Consider the following 23,728-nt stretch of genomic DNA (forward strand, 5'->3'; position numbering starts at 1 on the left):
TACAGTTCTTTATTTCCTTGGGTGTATTTGGACCCTCAGCAGCTGTGCTGGTCAGGCCTGCAGACAAGGGACAGAACCTGCAAAACCGTTCCTAGCCATCTCTGCTCGTAATTCTGAAAAAAACGTTCTTGTATTTCTTTTTCTTGTTTATTATATTTTTTTCACTTAAAATATTAGAAAAGATGGCCACCTCACTGTATGAAATCTGCTAAGACTCCTTAGAAAAACTAGATCGTGGTCATGGTGAACACTCACTGAGCTTTTATCAGAGCGGAAAGCCCACAAGTGCAGATAGCATGTCTGTTTTTCTCCCCACCGTGTTCCTAGTGCAGGGCCTGACACATAGTAGGCACCCAAGAAATGCTTGTTAAAGAATAAAAATGGCCCAGCCTGTGTTCCAGGGATTCCGTGGAGAGGAGCCCAGACGTGTGGCCTCATTCGTTTGGGTCTCAGGACGCCTTAGGTGGAAGATGCTAATGCATTTCCCACTTTCTTTGCAGTCCTGCCTGAAGGCAGGGGAATGGCTGAGATGAGAGGTTGCCCGGTCTCTCATGCTGCCCCCCCCCCCCATTCCCAGGCCGCAGAACTGTTCCTGACGCTGGTGTCCGAGCTCCAGGGCCTCTCCTCAGATGAGCTGATGGCACTCTGGCGACAGTCCTCCTTTAAATGCCGGGACAACTGGTAAGGACATTTCTGCAGGGAGGAGGGGTGGGGACAGGAGCTGGCTGGAGGTCCTGGGGGGCGGGGGTGGGGGCTGGCTGGTCTTGACGCTGTCCCAGGTCCCCACTGAGGGATGGATGGAGATCTCTCCTCTCCTCTCATCCCTGGGATATTGACTTGTCCTTCAGTCTGGGGATGGCTGCCAAGAAGGTGATTAAGCAGGGAGCTTGGAGGTTCCCACGGGCCGAGCCCTCTTGGGACTAAAGCTGAAGGGCCTGGCAGAATAAATACAGGCTTTGTTCTCTCCCCAGACTGGGACCCTCTTGCCGAGAGCGGGAATTAGCATTCCAATGTGCCTTGGGTACCCCTCTGCCCGTGGGTGGGGGTGCCGGCCAGGCTGGGATCCCACCACCTGGATCCTACTAATGTGGGGCCAGCAAGGGGGTGTATAGAGACCCCGGGTGCCAAGGGGGGTCTCCAAGGAGCTCTGTGAGCTCAGGGCTGTGCAGGGGGGAGGGGAAGCATGGGGCTCCTTCCCGAAGTCCAGCTGCTCTCCAGGCCCCTGAGATCCAGACGTCTGGGACTTTCTCAAAGGCTTTCGAAAAGATCTCTAAAAGGTTGTCAGCTCCAAAATATGAAGAGGAAAAAAAAAAACAAAACCCTGCGAAATGAGCATTACCAAATGTCTAACTGAATGACTGCAAAACCGAATGGCTAATGCATAGTCACCTTCTGAAGCCCTCTCTCTGTATTCTCTCGTTTATTTTTATTTTTTTTAAAGATTATTTGAGAGAGAGAGTGTGTGTGGGGGGGAAGTGCAAGCGCAGAAGGGAGAGGGAGAGAGAGGCTCTTAGGCAGGCTTCATGCTGAGCATGGTGCCCAGCGCGGAGCTTGATCTCATGACCCTGAGAGGATGACCTGAGCTGAAATCAAGAGCTGGACACCCCTGTGTTCTCTCATTTAACCCCCACAAGGACCCCCGTGGGGTAGGTGGCTTTATTGTATTTCCTGCTTTACGTTTGTGGAAGAAAGCCAAGGCACAGGGGAGTTAGGAAACTGGCCCAAAGTCACACAGCAGAGTTGGGATTTGAACCCAGGTGGTCTGGGCTTCTTCGTCCAGTACCTCTGGGCTTAAACAGAAGTGATGTTTGACTGAGGAACTGTTTTTAGTTATGTCTGGTGTAGGCAAGGGCCCGGGGTCTTCGGGAGGAGCTGCCTGTTTCCACGGTGACATATACCCTGTTTGCTGTTCTGGATTTTCCTACAAGCCCCTGTCTTCCGTGCCCATGTAGATGTTGGGAGTCAAGGAGGCGAGAGACCCATCCCAAATCGAGGCGTTTTTGACAAGACGGATCCTCTTAAAAATTCTCTCGCTTCTCCGACCGCGTCCACTTCTGGCCAGAGCGTGGTTCCCCGGGGCCCACATCTATAGGGAAAAGAGGAGTTGCAAGGGTGGGAGGTGGGAAGAACAGGTAGGTTGTTACTCAGATGAAGTGACCTCTGTGTTCCCAAGGACTCCTGGGCATGTCGGGGCAGGCTCATGCATCAGCATTCCCATTTTCCAGATGAGCAAACTGAGGCCAGAGACCATTTACAGCAGAGAGGGGGCATGCGGGTCGGGGTGGGGTGTCAGGTCCTCTGCCATCGCGGGTGTCACTCATCAGGGTGGTGGGGGGCCCTGTCCACTCACAGCTGTGCACCCTGCTGGCTCACAGTGCCTCCCATTTCTGGTGTGCCCCGGGGACCCTCCTCCCATTCGGTCACGTCCCTACTCAGAGCCACCACTGCATAAAAGTTAAAAACCTTTTCTGAGCTTTTGAACCTTTCTGCAATCTCAAAAAAGAAAAGAAGAATCCTGATGGTGATCTTGGGCGGAGAACACGAGCGGCAACCTGCTGGCTGTTGGTTCCTGTTGGATGGCAGGGGTACTTGCTCCTTGGTGATCATGGCAGCTTTTTTGCAGAACAGTAGGCAGGACTTGTGTTGCATGAAGCCGCTGTTTCCTGGTGGGGGGCAGACCTGCCAGGGTCTGGACTGGGCTGCTCTTGTTCCCGTGGACCCTAAAAGCCAGGGCCCCAGGCCCACCTTGGCCCCTTCTGAGGTGTGTGATCCTGGACATGTGCCCATCGCACTTCCTGGGGCCTCAAAGTGTTCCCGGGATGACCAGAGTCGGCCTCGACGTGAGGCCTGGAAGGTGCTCCGCAGGTGTGGACCACCTCCGTGACATCCCTCGGTGTCTCTCGATCTCAGGCAGCCGCTGGTGGATGCCCTGCCCTCCTGTGGCACCGAGCCTTGTGTGGGCCTCATGAAGGACCTCATCGTGTCTGGGGAGGTGGAGGTGGACGAGATGGAGGCGTGGCTCTGGTCGCTGGCCCTTGTCCCACAGCCCACGGATGCCATGGTCCACACGCTGCTGGTGAGCCCCTGTTCCCCCACCCGGCCCCCCGTCATCCTTCCCCCACTTGGCTGCTGATTGGACACAGGGGGTGACCTGCTTCTGTCGGGGCCTTGTACCAATCCCTCCTGGTACCCGTGGGGACAGACCAGAGAGATCTTGGGTTTGAGTCTCAATAGTGTCGTCCCCCCCCCAGCTGTGTGATTCTGAGCAAGTGACCTAACCTCTCTGAGCCCGTTTTCTGACCTGGAAGACGGGGGTAGAACAAGTACCTCCCTCGTGGGCTGGTGGTAAGACTCAGGATGATGCGCGTAAATCGATTCTCCTGGAGTCTGAGCACTTAAAATGAGAGCTGCTCTTGTTATTGTAGACAAATATGTCTACTGAGTCTTGAAACCAAGAAGCATGTGTGAAGGTGGACCAAGGGTCTGCAAGAACCCGGAGGTCTTAGTTAACCCTGACGAAGCCTCTGGGAGGTAGGTGCTTTGATGGCGCCCATATGGCAGGAAAGTGAGGCCCCAGGAGGCTGGCACCTTACCTGAGGTGGGGCAGCTGGTCCCCCCTTCTCCACAGGGTGTGTGTCCTCACTTGTCCTGGGGGCACCGTCACTTGTCACCCCTCACCCTGCTAGGCCAGGCTGGTAGTGGGCTAGGATTTAAAGGACACCAGCAGGGAGCAGGGGTGATCCAGATTCGGATCCCAGCTCTCTCCCTTACCATGATGATCTCCAGCCAGGCACTAAACTTTTCTGTGCCTTAGTTTCCCCATCGTGTGGTGGGGGCAACGCGTAGGGAGACGCTGTAGATGAAGTTGTGATGTGTGCCAAGTGTCATGCACGCGGCAGGTGTCAATGCTGTGACCCCTTGTCAGGGATACGCGGTGAGCAGAGCCGGCGGGGTCCCTTGGCTCACAGAGCCCAGGATCTTCGTCACCTGCCTCACCTGTCCTCCAGACCAGGACTGGCACCTCTCTGGACCGGTTTGCTCATTCTCTTGTCCGGTTCACGAGGACACAGGTGTGCCGGGCGCGTGCAGGGCCTGTGCTGGGGCTGCGGGCTTGCCTTTTGCAGCCTGACAGGGGTGGGGAGAGGAAGGGGTGAGGGGCGAGGGAAAAGAGGGAGGGGCGAAGAGAGGGATGAAGGAAGGAGATGGGAGGCAGGCAAGAGTATTTTAATATACTTTTAATTGTGGAGTAATTTTAGGTGTTCAGAAGAGTTGCAAAGCTCGTACAGAGTTCCTGTGTGTCCATGGCTCAGGGTCCCCAGTGTTAACATACGACGTCACCAGGGTGTATTTGTCACATCTGAGAAACTGACATTAGTATGTTGTTATTAACCAAACCCCAGCTGTTCCGTTCCCACCACTTTCCCCACAGTGTCCGCAATCTGTTGCACGGTCCCAACCAGGGTACCCTGTTGCGGGGGGTGGGGGGGCGTGTTTTAAATTACGCATTAAACTACACAATCGGGAGACTGCGCCCAAGTCTTCCGTTTGATGGTTTTACACCCCTGCAACCACTCCTAGAAGAAGACTGGAGGACATTTCCTGCTTCCCCCCCCACTTTTCATGCCCTTCTCCATCCGTGACCCCAAAGGTCATGGGGATGCTGACCTTTTTTGGCCATCGCTCAGTTTTGTCTGCTCTTGACCTTCACACTGTGAACTCACGTGCCCCTGGAGTCGGGCTTCTTTCTCCCGTTTTCTCTGTGATACGTGTCAGTGCTGTGCGTATGTGCATGTGCATGTGCATGTGTGGACTCTGTTCCATTTCTGGGAGGCATTCTACCTCTTTGCCATTTCTTCTCTTAATGGTGTCTCTTGAAGAACTGGAGTTAGAAGTTTCTGGTTTGGGAAATCCAGCCTAGCCGTCTGTCTGAGCTAGCGCTTCACCTCCCCGGTGTGCTGTCACTTCCTGTTATTGTTTTGTTTTGTTTTCTACCAGCTTTGTGGTTTGGCCTTTTGGGGAAGGTTGGTTTGGGGCAGGATGAGTGAGCGTTCAAGTCCAGTGGAAAAGAGAAATCGGTTGTAGGAGGGTCCCAGACTTGGGGATAATTTTATCTTTTCATCTTTAAACATCAAAAAAGTGAGTGAGAACATGTTAAGCAGACCTGTTTTCCCTGAAGCATAACCAAAGCTTTCTTTAAGTGAGAGATTTTTGCTTTAGGAGCTGGTGTTCTGATTCTTGTGAAGTCAAGGAAGGCTGACAGTTTGGGGCAGACCCCCGGGGCAGCCATCCACCCAACAGGGTCATTACTGTCCAGGTTGCTCCAGGAGCCCTGGCCTGAGCCTGGGAGTCCTGGTCCTGCAGCAACCGGTGAGGTAAGCCCCGGGGCTCCGGCCGCCCGGCCTTCCCCACAGCGCTCCACCGCGCCCCTGGCTCCATCCGGATCCCAGGAGGGCCCGAGGCCACCCCGCCTACCGTCCACAGAACTGGAGGAGGCGGGGGCCTCCTCCCACGTGCTTGAGTGGCTTCTCTCCACTTTTCATAACCGCCGCGCTCCCTCCCCTGTATGCAGAAAACCGGGAGGGTTTGTTTTCATTTGCCCAATCTAGAATAACAGTGGATGTGCTTTTCCAAGCCGCACATCCCCTTCCTTTCGCAAAGAAAACACACACACACACACACACACACACACGGAGACTCACATGCCCTGAGGACACTCACCTGAGGCCATACGGAGCCACACACACCCGCACCCTGGGACGTATGGAGACATACACCCAAGACGCGTGCACACATACCTGAACGTGTAGATGTCCGCACCGAGACATACCATATATGTACAACCCCCCCCGCCCCGCCCAGGACACTCACAGGGACAAGTGGGGATATGCACTCACACCTGGATACACACATGCACCCTAGGATGCATTGGGCTGCACACATACACACATTAGGACACGCATGGATACACACAAGGCACACACTGATGTTGGCACGTGCACACACACACACCAGGACACACTCAGGCATGTGCATCCACATGCACTGGGACGTGCACACCAGGATATACGTGTGTGCTGGGATACATGTGCACACACATCTGGGAATACACACGCTCACACATACCACCCAGATGAGTTCACACATGCGAAAGCAAGAGAGACTTAATTCCTAATTCTGTTCCTGCACCGCATCCCTGCCCTTGGGCTTCAGCATGCTGGCTGTGTGCGTGCACCTGCCACGTCACGTGGCCACAGCCCCCGGCTGGGTTCTTCCGGCCCTGCTGCAGTGAGTCAGCCCAGAGCACGTGGTGGGAGCGTTTATACCGCGGAAACTGGCAAATGCTACACGTGAGGACTCGCGTTTTCCCCTGATTGGGTGGGTGGGATGCTTGCTAACCATTTACCCCAACACCTCTGGTCATTCCACTGCGTTCTGCTCAGACGACCTCAGCACCCCCACCTCGCTCTTCCAAACTGGTGAGCGAGCCCAGGAGTTCTCAGCCTCGGCACTGTTGATGGTGGGAGTGGGCACTTCTCCATCGTGGGGGCTGTCCTGTATGGTAGAGGGCCTTCGGCAGCAGCCCTGGTCTTCGCCCGCTGGAGGACTTAAAAGCGTGCGTGTCTAAGCCCAGAGAATCTTGGGTGTTGCTGGGGAAGGGCAGGGTGGGGGGCCCAGGCCTCTGGCTTTTTAGGAATCTGTGTGCAGCCAGGGTGGGGGCCCATCTGTACGTGGCGAGGCCTGTGAAGGACCACTCACCAGCCTTCTCGGCTCGGGTGGGGGCCGGTTTCTGTCCCCAGCCACTCCTGCAGACCTCGGGGGCCAGCCCCAGTGCCTTCCTTGGTATCTCGGCCCTGGTGCACAACCTCTGTGCCTCCCTGGATGGGCCCTGTGGACACCTGCCTGGCGTCAGCTCCCTCGTGAGGATCCTGGGAGAGGCCTTGGGTGCCAACTGCACCTTCCAGGAGCCGTCGGACGCTGAGCAGGTGAGGACAAGCGGCATCCCGGGCGCAGCCCCTTGGTGGGGCCTGAGCCACGCACGGGAGCCCTAGGCTGTGCGGGTGGGTGGGGCGAGCACCCCCACCAGGCCTCAAGGCCCCACCGCCATCTCGTTTCAGCTCCAGCTCGTGCTGAAGGCGATTGGCAACGCAGGCCTGGCGGTCACAGCTCTTACCCCCACACTGAGCACCTGTGCGTCCCAGAGGAGCTGCCCCCCTGAGGTCCGGCTGGGGGCCATCCAGGCCTTCCGGAGGGTCCCCTGCTCTGCAGACGTGAGCTCCTAAGTGTTATCGGCTGGGGTGATGATGGGGCAGCAGTGGGTCTTGAACCACCATTTGTTAATTCCCCTCTGTTTGGTCATTCATTGATCATGTGTTTACTGAGCACCTGCTATGTGCTGGGCCCTGGTCTGAATAAGTGTCCAGGGCTCTGTCCTCGTGGAGCCTGTGCCTGGTGGGAGGCAGATGCTTGTCCAATAAACACACAAATAAGTATGATTATAGGCCATACAGAAGCCATCCTGTGCTGCAAACCCCCTTGTTCAGGGGGCGGCAAGCTCTGGACCACGGGCCCCATCCTCGCTTGCTGCCGGCTCATCTGTGTGTTGTCTCGGGCTGCTGTCTTGCTATTGCTGCAGAGTTGAGCAGTGGCAGGAGAGACCGTGTGGCCCACAAAGCCAGAAAAATTTACCATCTGTCCCTTCGCCAAAAAGTTTGCTGACTCTTGGACCAGTAGCTCCCCTCTCGTTGTGAGTCAAAGCCGAAGTCTTCACAGTGACTGAGCAGGGCCTGTTTTTTCTGACCACGGGCCAGATTGCACCCCGTGGCTTCATCTCCTACATCCCTCACTCCCTACTGCTCCCCAGCCACACCAGTCTGCCTCTTGTTCCTCAAACACTCCAGGCCCACTTCTGCCACAGGCCCTTTGCATGTGCTGTTCTCCCTTCCTGGGATGCTCTTCCCCTGGACATCCCCAGGCTTCGCTTCTTCATTTCCTATAGGTCTTTGTTTAAAACCCACTTTCACTGTGGCGTCCTCCTTGGCTATTTCACCTCAAATTGTTTCCCCACTTAATTTTTTCCTCTTTAGTACTTAGCACCTCATGTGTTCTATATTTCACATCTTCCCCTTGTTTGCTGTCAGTCTTCCTGCACTAGAACATAAGCTTCAGGGGGCTCCCGTCACCTAGCACCTAGCTCCTTGCTGGGCACATAGTACATGCTCAGTAAATATTTCTGTAAGAGTGGATGGGTGGGTGGCTGTGCTATGAAAGAAACCAGGGCACAGGGTGAGGGAGGTGGCTTGCTTCGGGAGGGGCCAGGGTAAGCCAAGCACTTTAGGAAATATCTCCTGTGTGTCAGGCATAGAGCTGTTTTTATAAATTTTTATTGGAATGCAGCCATACCCATCTCTTTACCTTTTGTTACCTGTGGAAATTGGCGAGCCTCTGGACTGGGGCTGAGGGAGGGTTGGCTTAGCGGAGGGGGCCCTACCACCTCCCACAACCGGCCCGAAGGTGAGCGTATCGGGCAGGCCTCCTGCAGTGGAGACTTTGTGACTTTGTGAGAGCTGGGACCAGGCAGCAGGGCCGCCCGCTGGAGCCAGAGCAGCTCGGGGGATGTCGTGCTCCTGGGCAGAGGCGGGTGGTGGTAGATGGGCCCCAGGTGATGGCCTTCGCTCTGCTCAAGCCAGCGATCCGCGCTCTCCCGTCTGTACCAAAACCCTGAGGAGGATGCTGAGATCCGCATCAACGCCTACCTGGCCCTGATGAGATGCCCTGGCGAGGAGGTGTTTGCGCAGGTGCGGTGGACCCAGGCAGCTGAGCGGTCCACCCAGGGTGAGCAGTGGAAGCTGGGGGAGGGGGTCCTGGGGCTGGGCCAGAGTCTCCTGGTGGGTGTAGGGGTTTGGGAGCATGCGCCTCCTCCGCCCCTCGGGTGCTCTCCTAACTGCTTCTTGTTCTCCTTTTCTTGCCACACCACCTGGCCAAGTGGCCTTCTATGCCCCCACCTCACATGTATGGCAGTCAGACAACCTTGGACAAGTTGCTTGTCCTCTCTGGTCCTCCGTTTCCTCATCTCTAAAAAGGGATGGGAGTCACTGGCTTCCCTTGTAGCTCTGGCCAGTTCATGACCTAGTACCTGGAAGGGAGACCTGAGACTGAGGAGGGATGGTATCTGCGAATCTCAGGTCCCTTCTGGGGTCAGAGAGGTTCCTTTAAACAGGGGCCTCTGGCCATAGTTCCTAAACCTGAAAGTGAAACTTCAAAAAATAAGTTCAGCTGATTTTCAGAAATCTTTTCCATGATGGTCAGTGAGTTGAGTGCCTGGAGCCCGACAGCCTGGGTTCAAATCCAAGCTCAGTCACTTCCTACCTGCGTGCCTTTGGACAAGTTACTAAACCTTTCTGAGCCTCTGTTTCTACATCTGTGAAGTGGGGACGATAATACTACCTCCCTCATAGAGGGAGCGTAAACTGAGTCAAAACACAAAGACTTTTAGAACACTTTAAGTGCTGTATGTGTGGCCGTTTGAAGTTTCAAAGCAGACAGTAAAGTAGAAATGGAAAATTAAAGCCTACCTTCTTCTTCCCTTGGCCCTCAAGTCCCATTTCCTGAAGGCATTCACTGTGAACAGTTCTCTTCTATATCCCAACAGAACTTGGAGTGTATGGTCGAGTATGTCCATGTATCTCCTAAACAGTAGCAACTCAGGATCGTGTTATACTTGCTGTTGTGTTCCTTGCTTTTTGCCTTTGGTGTTGCCGGGGGCTCTTTCCACATCAGGGCATGTGGACTCTTATCCCTGCTTCATGATACCCTATTAGGAGCTTGCACCATAATCCATTTTACCAGTCCCCACTGATGGGCATTTTGGTCATTTCTGGGTTTTTGCCAAGAGAAACAACCAGCAAAATGAACCTCTCTGCGCATCCATCTTTGGGACCTTGTGCTAATCCAGCCATAGAATAATTTCCCAGAGGACAGACAGCCAAGTTACAGGATGTACACATTTAAAAGTCTGTGATACTGCTGAATTACCTTCTAAAGAAATGGTACTGCTAGAAGATGCAACTGTTTGTTGGCAGTTTCAGGGATGGGATGAGATATGTGTGGGATGGGGGGAGAGGCCACTGAGCCAAGCCCCATCACCAGGGGATCAGCCAAAGGGCTCTGCCTCGATGGAGGCCCTGGGGAACCAAGCCTGTGTGTTACCCAATGGGAACAAAAGCCAGACTCCACTCTGTTCCTTGGTGGCTTGTTCTAGAAGCTCCCTGGTGGGCTTTCTGAGAGCCTGGCACAACCAAGAGGGTTCAGGGTTCACAGTTAGACTCTAATATCCCTTGCTGGACTCTCCCATTACTGCTCTTATTTGATTTTTACTCCTCCAGAGAGCCTGAGAAGGTCCCCATCACGAATTGCAGGTCATCCCTTTCCCAACCCTGAAAGATACTCAGTTCTTTGGCTTCCTCTTGACTTGACTGCACAAACAGCCCTGGGAGATGGGCTGCTATTTCATTTTACAAATGAGGAAACTAAGCCTCAGGGAGGGAGAGTAACAAGCCTGAGGTCACATAGCTTATGAGTGGTGGAACTGAGATTCAGACTGGGGTCTGACTGTCAAGCCAGAGCTTTTCCCACAATGCCTCCTTTTCCCTTCAGGAAGGCATGTCAGAATGCTGTGCTCGGGCCAGATTTCCAAGTTCCATTAAGGCACTGCTGTTTGCCACTATTTCTGGAAAGAAAACATGGATAACTAAGCTCCTGGGAAGCCCCTGGCATGTGGAAATAGCAGGACTCAGGATAGGGGATCGGGGGGCTCTTTTCTCTGGGCTGTGCCAGCTCCAGGTTCATCCTTCCCCTCCCTCCTCTTCCTTCCCTTCCCTGTTGACCGTGGTGGGACTCCAGTGGGCTCCTTTGTGTGGAGTCACCTGATGCAGCTGCTGGAGACCAGTGACCCCCTGAAGCGAGCTCTCCAGGAGGCCCTCCCTGAGGACATCCTGAGTCGGAAGTTCCAGCCGGAGGCCTGGAAACACTCGTCCTATTCTGATGTCACGTTCCGCTCAGGTATGACCATCCTGGGCAGCCACTCTCCTGCTCTGGGGCCACAAAGCCCTGGGGACCTGGGAACTCTAACCCTCGAGGACATGTGGATCAAAGACTCTCTTTCCCAAATGTCATCTCTTTATATGTAAATTGGCATTGATTCTGTTGCCTGCCTATGAATTGGAGAACTTCTTCCCCTGTGTTACAAGGAGATTAGCACCAAGCTGAGGCTGTTCTCTTCCTTATCACAGTGAAACAGAGCACTGAGAAGCACCCTGTTCTAGCTTAGGCACCTAAACTACCTCAGCAGCTCCGGGGGTCTGGGGGCCGAGAGGGGGTGCTCTGGCTGCCCCCTCTCTGCGTGTCAGCAGGTGTGGGTATATTTGTGACCCTTCTGGCCTTTCCTATGCCCTTGGTGAGGCTTAAGGCTGAGGCACGTGTCCTGTTGGAGAGCACGCACCACATCTTGCGCTGTCTCAGACTATGGCACCTCAGTTGGCCAGACCCTGCTCTGTGAGGCGTGGGGAGTGTACTGATCCTCTCTCTCTCCTCCTAGTGTCTGGCAGCCTGGGAGCCAACCTGGAGGGGACCCTTCTCTTTTCTCCAGCCTCCTTTCTCCCCCGTTCTGCCACGACTAACCTGACCATCCACGCCCTAGGTCATGCCTTCAACCTCCTGGAGGTAAGGGGAGGGGGCTGCTGTAGTCTCTTGGAGCCTCTTCTAGACTCGGGGCCAGGAATGATCCCATCCACCCATCTTTGCGTGTATCACCTCTTGTCTGTGTTGATCCACTCCTCCATCTTGTACCCCCAGCTCCTTCCATCCATCTACCCACACAGACATCCATCCATCTCTTTTATCTTATTCATCTCTGTAACTTCCCACTCATCTCTCCAACCTACCCATCCGTTCACCTAGTCTCTCCGTCAGCCAGCCACCCACCCAGCCATACAGCTACATATCCCTCTACCTTCACGCATCATCCATCCCTCCCTCTCACCCATCCATTTATGTAGCCTCCCACCCGTTTCTCCATCAGCCTCTCACCCCTACATCTATTCCTCTGTTCTTCTAGTCATCCACACACAATGCTATGTACCCGCCCACTCACGCATCTATCCGCATATCCACCTCATATACATCTATACAGCTGTCAGTCCATCCATCCCCACTTCCTTCCTTCCTTCCTTCCTTCCTTCCTTCCTTCCTTCCTTCCATCCATCCATCCATCCACCCACCCACCCACCCACCCATCCATATATCCACATTTATCTACCCACCCACCCGTCATCCATTGCACAAATATCTGTTTCTAACCTGACATGTGCCACGTGCTGTGCTGGGCTCTGAGAATATGACAATCAACCAGAGAGACGTGATCTCTGCTCAGAGAGGTAGACAGATAAAAAATTAGTAAACCCATGGATAAAATAATGGCAACTTTAAGTATTGTGTTCAGGAAGGTGACGTTTGAGCTGCGACCTGAAGGAGCATGAGCAGCCTGGTGAAGAGCTGGGGTCAGAGCCTTCCAGGCAGGGGCACAAGAATGTGCAAAGGTCCTGAGACAAGAAAGGACTTGATGTGTCAAAAGAGCAGAAGTAAACCAGGGAGTGAGAAGTAAGATGGGAGGGCAGAGAGAAGCAGGGGCACATCATGGAAGGGTTTTGAGCTGGAGAGTGATGTGACAGGATTTGAACATTCTGACTGTTGTGTGGAGAATGGATTGCGGGGTGCAGCAACAGAAGAGGGAATATCTGTGAGGTCCTATGTCCAGCAAACTTAACAGTAGTGGGTTACCTTGGCGCCCTTCCATCTCCTTCCCCCAGGCCCCCGTGGCTTGTCCAAGAGAGGGTGCTCTGTGCCCTGTTCCGAGCCCTTCTAATTTATGGAGAACAGGGAGCTTATCCAAACATTGCCATCTGGGTGCCTGGTGGTTTCTGTACAAATGCTCTTGGAGATATCTGGGAGGAATGATGGAAAGCACAGTAGATGGAAAGAAGGGAAGGTGGCTGGAAGGATAAAAGGGATGGATGGACGGATGGACGGATGGATGGATGGACGGACGGACGGATGGATGGATGGATCGGCAGAGAGATGGATGGATGGACGGATGGATGGATGGATGGACGGACGGATAGATGGATGGATGGAGGGATGGATGGATGGGAAGGATCAAAGAGTGACTGAAAAGATGCCTGGATGGATGGGCAGATGGAAGGAAGGAGGGACAGAAAGGACTCATTCATTCATCCAGTTGAGAACCAACCAGGCCAGGTGTATTATTCAGGGTTCCCCAGAGAAAGAGAACCAGTAACATGTATTATATCTAGAAAGAGATTTATTGTAAGGAATTGGCTCACACGATTATGGAGACTGACAGGTTCCAAGATCTGTGGTCAGCAAGCTGGAGACCAGGAAAGCTGATGGTATAGTGTTAGTCTGAGTCTGAAGGCCTGAGAGCCGATTGTATAGTTTCAGTCTGAGGTCTGAGACCTGGAAAGAGCTGACATTTCAGTTTAGGCTGAAGGCAGGAAAAAAGGTGATGTCCCAGCTCAGAGACAGTCAGGAGGAATTACCCTGTGGTCGGGGAAGAGTCTGCCTTTTGTTTGATCCATGCCTTCGACTGATTGGGTGTGGCCCACCTACATTGTGGAGGGCACTCTGCTTGACTCAGTTTATTGATTTAAATGTTAGGGGCGCCTGGGTGGCTCAGACGGTTAAGTGTCTGCCTTCAGCTCAGGTCGCGATCCTGGGGTCTTGGGATGGAGCCCCACGTTGGGCTCCCTGCTGAGCAGGGAGCCAGCTTCGCCCTCTCCCTCTGCCTGCCACTCCCCCTGCTTGTACTCTCTCTCTCTGTCTAATTAAAAAAAAAAACCTTGAATGTTAAATTCAGGGGTGTCAGGGTGGCTCAGTCAGTTAAGCATCAAACTCTTGGTTTTGGCTCAGGTCGTGAACTCACAGTTGTGGGATTGAGCCCTGCATCAGGCTCTGTGCTCAACACGGAGTCTGCTTAAGATTCTCTCTCCCTTTCCCCCCACCCTTCCCCTGCGCTCGCTCTCTCTTTCTAAAATAAATAAATCTAAAAAAAAAATGTTAAATTCATCCAGAAACACGCACAGAAACACCCACAAATATGTGTGATGAAATATCTCAGCACCCCTCAGCCCAGTCAAATCAACACAAAATGACCCATCAACCAGGCCTTCCGCATGCCTAGTGAGTGAAACATGGGTCCCTGCTCTCGGGGAGCTCAGGATCTTGCAAGGGAGACACACAGATTATAGCATCTGAGTGTGACCTAGAAGTTTTGTGCTGGACTCTCAGAGGAAGGAGTGATAGATTTGGCCTGGGGGTGGGGAATGTGGGAAGGGAGTGATGTGGGAATTCAGGGAAGACTTCCCAGAGGTGGTGACATGTGAACCAGGCCCTAAAGAATCAGTAAGGATTTTTGCTGTGCAACATTTGCCCAGCAAATGTGGAACTTGATGATTTGAAAAGGTGGTGCCCTTTTGTTTGGGCTTAGGTGGACCCTGGGGAGCCCAGAGTACCGTGCCCAAGCCTGCTACCCCCTCCCCCCACTTTGAGTCCCCAGCTCTGCAGCTTTGGATCACCCATGGGAACGAGCTGCTCCTCAGTGAGCCCTGGCTTTTCTTCCCAGCTTGGCCTCCGGCTGGAAAATGCAGAGAAAATCGTCCACAGGCTCTTTGGCGGGAAGTCATTCTGGGGGCAGGAAGAGGAGAGAGAGGCCCAGCCAGAGAAATCCCCAGAGCCAGAACCACCCACACCACAGGCAGCCAATCCTGACTGTCCAGCAGAAAGGTCCGGAAAGATGAGAGACCTGCAGCAGAAGGTGAGAGGGGGGATACCTGCACCCACCCTGCTCCCACCCCTCACCAGCCTGAGCTTTTGGCCTGAGGACTCAGGCATCGATCAACTCTGACCCTGCCCGCCCTCCCTCCCCCCAGCGCTCACAGAAACAAGTAGCTGGTCCAGAGCTGAGTAGTTACCTGCCTTATGGTGAGAACGTATTGATCAAAGCATCACAGATAATTAGAAAAGCGTCCAAGTGCTAAGTGCATTTCCACCAACAGAACGCCTCCTTATAATCAATGCCCAGACCGCTACCAGCGCCCCAGAGGCCCCCTGCCCCTCCCTCTTCTGGTCTACCCACGCCAACCAAGGATGATCACTAATCTGCCTCCTCTCTGCACGGATTAGTTCTACTTTGTAAAAATCAGCTTCGTAGAGGTATGGTCTACTTTTAATAAGCAGTGTGTGTTTAAAGTATACAGTTTGATAAGTTTGGACATATGCACGCACATTTATAATGATGAGCAACCACCACTTCTAGCTAATTCTAGAACATTCTCAACACCCCAAAGGAGACCCCATCCCCATTAACAGTGAGTCCCCATCCTGTCCTCCTCCAGCCCCTGGCAGCCACTAATCTGCTTTGGGTCTCTATGGATTGACCTGTCATTTCCTATAAGTGGAATCAGACAACACGTGACCTGTTGTGTCCGGCGTCTCGCACTGAGCATGATGTTTTGAGACTCCTCCGTGTAGCACGGATCGGTCCTCCATCCCTCTTGAGGACTGACTAACATTCCATGGTATGGACAGACTCCATTGCCTTTATCCACTCACCTGCTGATGGACATTCGGGTTGTTTCCACCTTTTGGCGACTGGGAATGATGCTACTCGTGTCATTTTGTGCGTGCGTGTCTGGCTTCTTTGGCTTAAATTTTGTTGGTGAGATCCATCTATGTGGCTGTCCATATTCCTGCTTTGTTCATGCTCCCTGCTATGCAGCGTTCCATGGTATGACCATACCAGAATTTCTTTACCCATCCTACTTTTGGTGGACTTTTGGATAATTTCCAGTATCTGGCTTATTACAGGTAGTCCTATGAATATTCTTGCACATGTCTTTGGATGAAGGCATGCACGTGTTTCGGCTGGGCATATGCTCGGGAATGGAGTTAGTGGGTCGTGGGGTCCTTGAATATCCATTTTGTGGGTGGGGAGTTCTATCGTACGTGATTATTCTCCCACTGATGGACGTTTAGGTTGTTGGCACCCTTTTACTCTTGTAAGAAGTCATTGCTATGTACATCTGAGGGGGATCGAGGACAGTGGCGGGGCATTTGCTGACGTGTTCACACCTTTACCAATCATCAGGTGTGAACCCATAGGGCCCAAGGACACAAAGATGGTCAGGACACAGTCTGTGCCCTTAGAGCCTCTTGGGCTAGAGCTGGGGCTGGCAAGCAACGAGAATGAGGTGGTGGGCAGGGTCTGAAGACTTTTCTTTAGAATCTGCACCCTTTTTGTCTGTTACTTTCACACCTGGAATGGAGAGTCCTATCCCAAGATATATTTAGCACAAACACAGTGATAGTGGTAACGGTGCTTGGCCTCAGTGTTGGAGGGGCGATAGGGAGCTGTGGGGCCTGTGGCCAGTGGGAAATGCATGTGGCAGCCACCATCCAGCTCTGGTTTCTTATTGCCCCTTGTGGTGGTGGTAGGGGAGGCACGCCAGTACTTCTCTTTTTCGAGAAGCAAAACTGGATTTTATACGTAGTCACCTAAGTTTTAAACATTGGAAACGAATTCAAATTTTATTTTATATATATATTTTTAAAGATTTATTTTTATTGGACAGCGAGAGACACAGCGAGAGAGGGAACACAAGCGGGGGGAGCTCGATCCCAGGACCCTGGGACCATGACCCGAGCAGAAGGCAGACGCTTAATGAACTGAGCCACCCAGGTGCCCAGAAATTCAAATTTTAAAAAATATGCACTGTGAGGGACTCCTGGGTGGCTCAGTCGGTGGAGTCATCTGCCTTCGGCTTGGCTTCTGATCTTGGGGTCCTGGGGTCGAGCCCTGTGTTGGGCTCCCCATTCAGTGGGGAGTCTGCCTCTCCCTCTACCCTTCCCCACTGCTCGTGCTCTCTCTGTCTCTCCAATAAATAAACAAAATCTTTAAAAATACGCACTGTGAAAAATATGAAGAAGGACAAATGGTCACAGACCAGAAGAGACAGGAGAGACAGGACACGTTAATGCAGTGTGGTCCCTGGATTGGATCCTGGAACAGAGGGAGAATTGGAATGGGAAAACGTGAAATCTGAATGTCTGGAATTTTGTTAATAGTACGTGTCCTTGCTGGCTTCTTTGCTTTCCCTGCGCCCTGGCCAGGAAAGACGCTGCCGAAAGAGACAGAGCGAGGGGCGTATGGGAGCTCTCTGTACCATCTTTGCAACTTTTCTGTAAATCTAAGATTATTCCCAAAAAAGATGATGAGAACACGCACACCCATACACACTGCCCTGGGCATTTGGGCAGTACCATGCAGACCAAAGAAAACACATCCGTGGATTCCGCCTGAGAGCCATGAGTTTTGCAAGCCATGTTCCGGACACCAAAAGCCCTTGACCTTGCCTTTCTGCTCCCCTGGGCCCCCACCTGTGTCCAGGCACCAGACCTGCTCCTGGTCACCGGTCTGGGCTCTCCCTCAGGTGGCCCGGAGGCGCGCAGAGCGGCGGGCCCTGCGGTGTGAGCTGAGCGCGAAGGTGTTTGGGCACGAGCTGAGCTTCGTGAACTGTGGGGTCGTGGGGAGCCACGTGACACGCCAGTCCTTGAACCTGGCCGAGCTGTCAGTCAAGCTCCTGAAGGTACCTCAGGCTGGGCTCGGCCCCTCCCCGCCCTGCTGGCCCCGTTTTTTCCTTTGATGTTTTGGGGGGAAAGTACTAAGGAACGTTTCAGACTTAAGACCATGGTATTTTGAGCCAGGCTGCCCAAGTTCAACCCGCGGCTCCACTTCTTACCTCCTTGGGAGCATTAACTTGTCATGGCCTCTGTTTGTGCATCTGTGAAATGGGCATGCTAGCATAACAATAATGGTAGCAATCAAAGCAGCTACTTCATGGGGCTGTTGTGTTAAATGAGCTATGCAGTAAAAATGCAACAAAGCCTTTAAAATGCACCTGGCACGTACTCAGTGCTCTGCATCGTGCGCAAGGCCCACATTCCTCCTTACCTGACTCACCTTGGGTCCCTGACCTCTGACCCTTTTCCGCAGTAAACTGCCTGGGTTTAACTCCACTCTACCTGTTTCTACCTACGTAGGTTTGGCCAAGTGATGTCCTCTGTTTGTGGGCTCTGTTTTCTTGTCTGGAAACAGGGCATAATGATGCTTTTCCTTCCTCTCCCACCACCCCGGTGTGAAGATCAGATAAGGTTGTGTGTGCTCAGTGTGCGCCTAGCCCACGCCAGGGGCTGTCATCTGCGTCATGACAGTTCTCTGGCCGCAGGGGCAGGAGGTACAGGTGACCCGGAGGCTGAACCTGGCGGTGCAAGAGCTCACCTTTCCCACCATATCCGGCCTTCCAGCCCGGCTGACCCTCAATGTCTCGGCCGCCATCAGCGTCCGAGTCCGAGGGACTGCCGACTTCCAGCAGCATCTGGATTTCTCTGTGCATGGCTACATCAAGCCCAGGTAGCTGGCTGGCTTCTCGGAGCTGGAGGAGGGAGGTGGGTGGGCGGGGGCCTCCCCCTACAGAGGGCCGCAGGGAGCTGGGCCATGGGCATGAGCTGGAGGGGATTCCTGCTCTGCCGACCATCCATGGTACCATGGTACCATCCATCCTTTGTTTTTTGTGCCAAGAGACTGTGAGGAAATGCTGGGCAGCTGTGCCCACTTGACAGGTGAGAAGACTGAGGCTCAGTGAGGTGACATCATGTGCCCAAGAGGCACAGCAGTGCCAGGCAGCCGGGACTCTAGTGTCCTGCCGCGAGCCTCGCTTCCCTCTGTTCCACTCGGCCTCCGGGGGAGGGGAGGACGGAAGGAGGGAGGACCATTTAAGATGAACGGGCTGTGACTCCTTCAAACACACAGAACTACCGATGAGGCAGACACTCCTCGTATTCCCACTGATGGTTGAGAAAACAGGCTCCAGGCAGGTGCACTGCGGGTCCAGGCCACCCAGCGAGGGCAGAGTGGGTTCAGGGCTCCGTCTGATTCTGGAGCGGGTCTGGGGCCTGCTGGGCGACTGTCCCCCACTCAGTTGGCCAGGCTGTAGTTTCTGGGTTCGATGTGGGGAGCGTGGGCATCCTGTGCTGGCTGCTCTTTGGCGCGAAGACCCCGGCTGGGGCTCAGGCAGCCCCCGGTCCCAGCCCTGCTGCGCCCATCCCAGCCAGGGGACCTGGGCAGGTGGTTTCGCCGCTCCCAGCCTGTGTCTGTGTCTGTGAAGTTCAGGCCAATGATGACGAGGTCCGAATGGACCAGATGGCGTGGCTGGTGCACTGGAGGGCGTGGTCCGCGGTGACTCAGGACTGGCCCAGGCCTGCGGAGAACAGCCGGGAGCGGCCGGGGCAGTGAGCACAGGGGTGTCGTGTGTGCAGCCGCCCGGGGCCTGCAGGCTGCAGCCAGCGCGTGGCTCTCCCCTCAGTGCCCTGCTCCAGATCTCGGCACAGATGGGCACGATGGGCGCCCTGGGGCAGGCCGGGCTGAGGTGGGTGACCGGCGTCCGTGGCACCGCCAGCCTGGATGGTGGGATCCACGCGAGGAAGGGCCGGGACCTCAAGGTGCATCTCAACACTCCCGAGGAGGCCGTGGAGCTGCTCAGCTTCAGGTGGGCATCCTGCACACGTGAGAGGGAGCCGGTGCGTGCGTGCGTGTGCAAGCGAGGGCAAGGGTGGATGCGGGCGTGGGTGTGGCCCGAGGGCTTGTGCACGTGTGTCTGTGAGTGTGTATATCTGTGAGCACGTGTGCATGATCACCCATGTGTGAGCGTGAGCTTGTGTATGAGTGTACGTGACCATGTGTGTCTGTGGGGGTATGAGTGTGTTGCACACGCCTGTGTGCGCGTGAGGGTGTATCTGTGAGTCTGTATGTGATTATGTGTGTCTGTGGGCATGTTCATGAGAGTGGAGTGTGCCTGTCCGATCATGTGTGTGTGAGTGTGTGCCCGTGTCAGTGAATAGGGTGTATCTGTGCATATAAGTGTGTGTTTGTGTGTCAGTGGGGGAGTGTCTGTGACGGGGACTATGGGGTGGCTGAGAGGTGGAGGGGGGACCTCCCATATTCCTCAGCTCTTTACAGGGGTCCCTCTTGGTTGTTCCCAGCCTCCCAGAGAGGTGAGGGTTGGAGAATGAGTTATTTCAGATGAAATAGGAGTGAAGCCAGGCTGCCCTCAGTCACACCTGCTTTGTCTCTGTTGTCCCACGCTAGCCAGGGGCACTCTGTCCTCTTGCTGTCCTCTAGGACCTTCTCCCAGCAGCAGCCCATGGAGTCCTTTAAAATATCAAGTCATGGGGCGTCTGGGTGGCCCAGTCGTTAAGCGTCTGCCTTCGGCTCAGGTCATGATCCCAGGATCCTGGGATCGAGCCCCGCATCGGGCTCCCTGCTCAGCGGGGGGCCTGCTTCTCCCTCTCCCACTCCCCCTGCTTGTGTTCCTTCTCTCATTGTGTCTCTCTCTGTCAAATAAATAAATAAAATCTTTAAAAAAATATCAAGTCATGTCACTCCCTGCCTCTACCACCTCTTTAAAACCCTCTACTTGTTTCTAGGATAACCCAGGTCTTCGTGATTGTCCTTCCTCATAGGGGTCCTGCCTACCTCTCACCTGTTTCCTTCCACTACCTCCTGCCCTTCACTCACTCCCTCTCCCTCCACCCTAACCCCATTGAACCACCCTTCTTTTTGTTCTCCTAAAGAGGCCACTTTATTCCCACCACAGGACCTTTGCACCTGCTGTTCCCTCTGTCTAGAATGCTGGTTCCTTCTTATCCTTTGAGTCTCTGCTCATGTGTTACCCTCTGCAGAGACCCCCCCCCACCAGCTAGAGGAGGACTTGCCCTGTCCCCAAGACAGACCCTATGCGAACCCCATTCAGGTTTGTCGTGGCACTTGTCACCAAGTGCTGTGGGTGAATTCCCCAAAGGCCCATCCTTTTCATGGTGGAATTCACCCCAGCTCCAAACTGTGGCAGCTCAAGCCATATTTGTCCAATGAATCAATGAAAATGACTTGTCTGGGACATTCCTATTTCCCCACCCAGCTCTAAGCTGTATCTCGTCACTGGGGATGATGTGAGGAGCTTCAGGAATGTCCACCACCCTTCTGAGGCCCAATCCTGTACTGACAAGAAAGGTAGGCTGTGGGGTCTTTGTCTTTGCTGTCCCAGGTTGGGCGTCTGGGAGCCGAGGGGAGCAGTGCCAGCTCCAGATGCTGGGGTTGCTCTTCTGCCCTAAAAGTATTTATATCCCTTAATTCTTTGATTCTGCTTCTAGCACTCTACCCTATGAAAATAAACCAAAATCCTTTTAAAATGCACTATGCACAAAGATGTTCACTGCATCGTTATTTACAAGGGCACAGTCCTAAGTGAATGGCTCATTACATGAGCTTGCAACAGGTTGTTACATTTGCAGATGGTTGGAAAGTCATCAAAGAATATTTCATATGTGAAAAATTTGTGAAATTGATGTTACAGTGGCCAGAAATAAAGTTTTATTGGCACATGGCCACGCCCATTTGTTTACCTAACATCTTTGCCCGCGCTCGTCAGTCAGCAGCAGAGCTGAGTGGTTACAACGGATCCTGTGATTAGGGAAGCCTCAGATTATCTACTGTCTGGCCACGGATAGAAAAAAATTCTCCAGCTTCTAGTTTAGGGAACCCCCTGAGATATCCTGTAACTTTAAAACCCCATAATGAAGGAGATATTTTGATCACACTAGAAAATTCTTTGATGGTAACATCGGGGGAAAGGCAACAAAATTGACACGAGATTGGGAAGGAAATACACCAAACCGTGGTGGATCTTGCGGGTCATTGTTTTTGAGTAAGGTCGGGGAGGGGCCGCTCTCAATGAATGGACTCCTTTAGGCGGGGCACTGTCCTAAACACATCGGGCGTGTCAGTCCTCGCAGCTACACCATGAGGCAGGAACTGTTACCTGTCCCAGTTTACAGATGAGCAGCACTGAGGCACAGAGATGTTAAGCAATCTGCCCAAGGTCACACAGCTGGCAAATGGCAGAGCTGGAATTTGGATCCAAGTGGTCTTACTCTGGAGCCTGCCTTGTATACACTCATGCTCTTAAAGTCCACACCAGTGGTCCTCAAGCGCGGGTGGTTTTTACCTACCCCACCCCCCCAGGGGCCATTTGGCCATGTGTGGAGACATTTGGGTTCTCCTGACTGTTGTTGGGGTGGCTACTGACCTGCAGTGAGTGGAGAAGAGTGGCTCACCATCCTATAGGACGGCTCCCACCGCAAAGCCTTATTCAGCCCAGAATGTCAGTGGTTGAGGGACTCTGGTCCACACTCTTCCGGCCTGGAATTCTCTGGCTCTCTGCTGACCAGAGCTGCCTGCCCCGCTTTCTCCACAGTGTCCCACACCTGGGGCTGGCGGCTATGTACAGAAGTCACCTGGCCGGCAGCTGGTCAGCCCTACCTGCTCTCAGTGCCTGTGTTCCTGGCTGTGACATTGACGAAGCAGGACCGGGGCCTCCGACAGTATCTGCTGGAAGCTGCCTATACCTTCCATTCCTGGGTAGGCCCTGTGGGACGGCCCCTTCTTTCCCAGCCTGGGTCTCCCTAGGTCTTCTACTCCGGCATCAGCCTCATACGGACGTGGGGCTCCTCTCTGGAGCTCTTGGGCTGGGTGGGTCCTGCTGTGGTCTCCTTCCTGCCTCAGGACCCTTGCACATGCACATCCTCTGGCTCTGGCTCTGTGACTTCTTAACTCTGAATCAGTCTTCAAATCTCAGTTCAGGGGTCTGCTGCTCAGGGAAGCCTGCCTTGATTATCCCAAAGTGGTCATGTTCTTTTGTTCCTTGCTCTAATAGGACCATGTTTTTTCCCTTTAGATCACTTTCATGTGTTTTTGTTTTGTTTTGTTTTGTTTTAGAGCAGGAGAGAGAGAAGGGGTGGGGGCAGAGGGAGAGAATCTTAACCAGGCTTCATGCCCAGCATGGAGCCCGATGCAGGGCTCAATCTCACAACCTTGAGATCCTGACCTGAGCTGAAATTAAGAGTCAGACGCTTAACCGACTGAACCACCCAGGAGCCCTGATCACTCTTACGTTTGTTACTTAAAGCTGCTTGACTACTATCAGTCTTCCCTCCTGGTCACTCAAATTCCCAGGAAGAGCTTTAGCCCCTGTGTTTCTCACTCCTGTGTCCTCAGCATCTGGCCCAGAACGGGCATTCGACACCCTCCTATCTGATCTCCCAGTTTCTGCTCCTCTCCTTGCCATCTGTTGTCCCCCAGCAGCCAGACAGGTCTTCCTAAATCCTAAAAGGATTTTGTCCCTCCTCTGCTCAGAGTTCTCCGGTGGCTTCTATCACTCTGAGTAGGAGCCGGACACCCTGACCTGCTGGGCTGTCCTCCCCATCTCCTGATTCTTTATGAGGCTTACTGCTCTCCACACACTGATGTCTTTTTTTTTTTTTTTAATGCCAAGCACATTGCTGCCCCAGGACCTTTGCACTGGCTGTTTCCTCTGCCTGGAACACTTTCTTAGACACACCCTTGGCTCTCTCTCGCCTCCTTCGCTTTCTGAAATACCATCTTCTCAGAGGCAGCCTTCCGTGACTACCCTCTCTGACCCCTTACTCTCACTGAGTTTATTAGCAGAGTGCCCATCCCCAGGTGCTGTGCTATCTACAGTTGTGT

General features: G+C 53.6%; 1 protein-coding gene across 1 annotated transcript in view; it reads left to right on the forward strand.

The window, feature by feature from the left end:
• The window catches only part of LOC112811463 (uncharacterized), a 142,873-nt gene that overhangs the window by 17,387 nt on the left and 101,758 nt on the right, over positions 1–23,728 (forward strand). Inside the window, exons 9-21 of the mRNA XM_073900261.1 lie at positions 578–681; positions 2,911–3,076; positions 6,798–6,983; positions 7,116–7,268; positions 8,688–8,832; positions 10,900–11,058; positions 11,594–11,718; positions 14,696–14,887; positions 17,562–17,717; positions 18,357–18,541; positions 19,494–19,676; positions 21,105–21,196; positions 22,440–22,603. Of these exons, the coding sequence (XP_073756362.1) occupies positions 578–681; positions 2,911–3,076; positions 6,798–6,983; positions 7,116–7,268; positions 8,688–8,832; positions 10,900–11,058; positions 11,594–11,718; positions 14,696–14,887; positions 17,562–17,717; positions 18,357–18,541; positions 19,494–19,676; positions 21,105–21,196; positions 22,440–22,603 (2,010 nt within the window). The remainder of the gene's footprint in view (positions 1–577; positions 682–2,910; positions 3,077–6,797; positions 6,984–7,115; positions 7,269–8,687; positions 8,833–10,899; positions 11,059–11,593; positions 11,719–14,695; positions 14,888–17,561; positions 17,718–18,356; positions 18,542–19,493; positions 19,677–21,104; positions 21,197–22,439; positions 22,604–23,728) is intronic.

This window comes from Callorhinus ursinus, unplaced genomic scaffold (genome assembly GCF_003265705.2).
Source record: "Callorhinus ursinus isolate GAN/ISIS: 27379988/994484 unplaced genomic scaffold, GSC_fseal_2.0 scaffold13, whole genome shotgun sequence".
Classification (NCBI taxonomy): domain Eukaryota; kingdom Metazoa; phylum Chordata; class Mammalia; order Carnivora; family Otariidae; genus Callorhinus; species Callorhinus ursinus.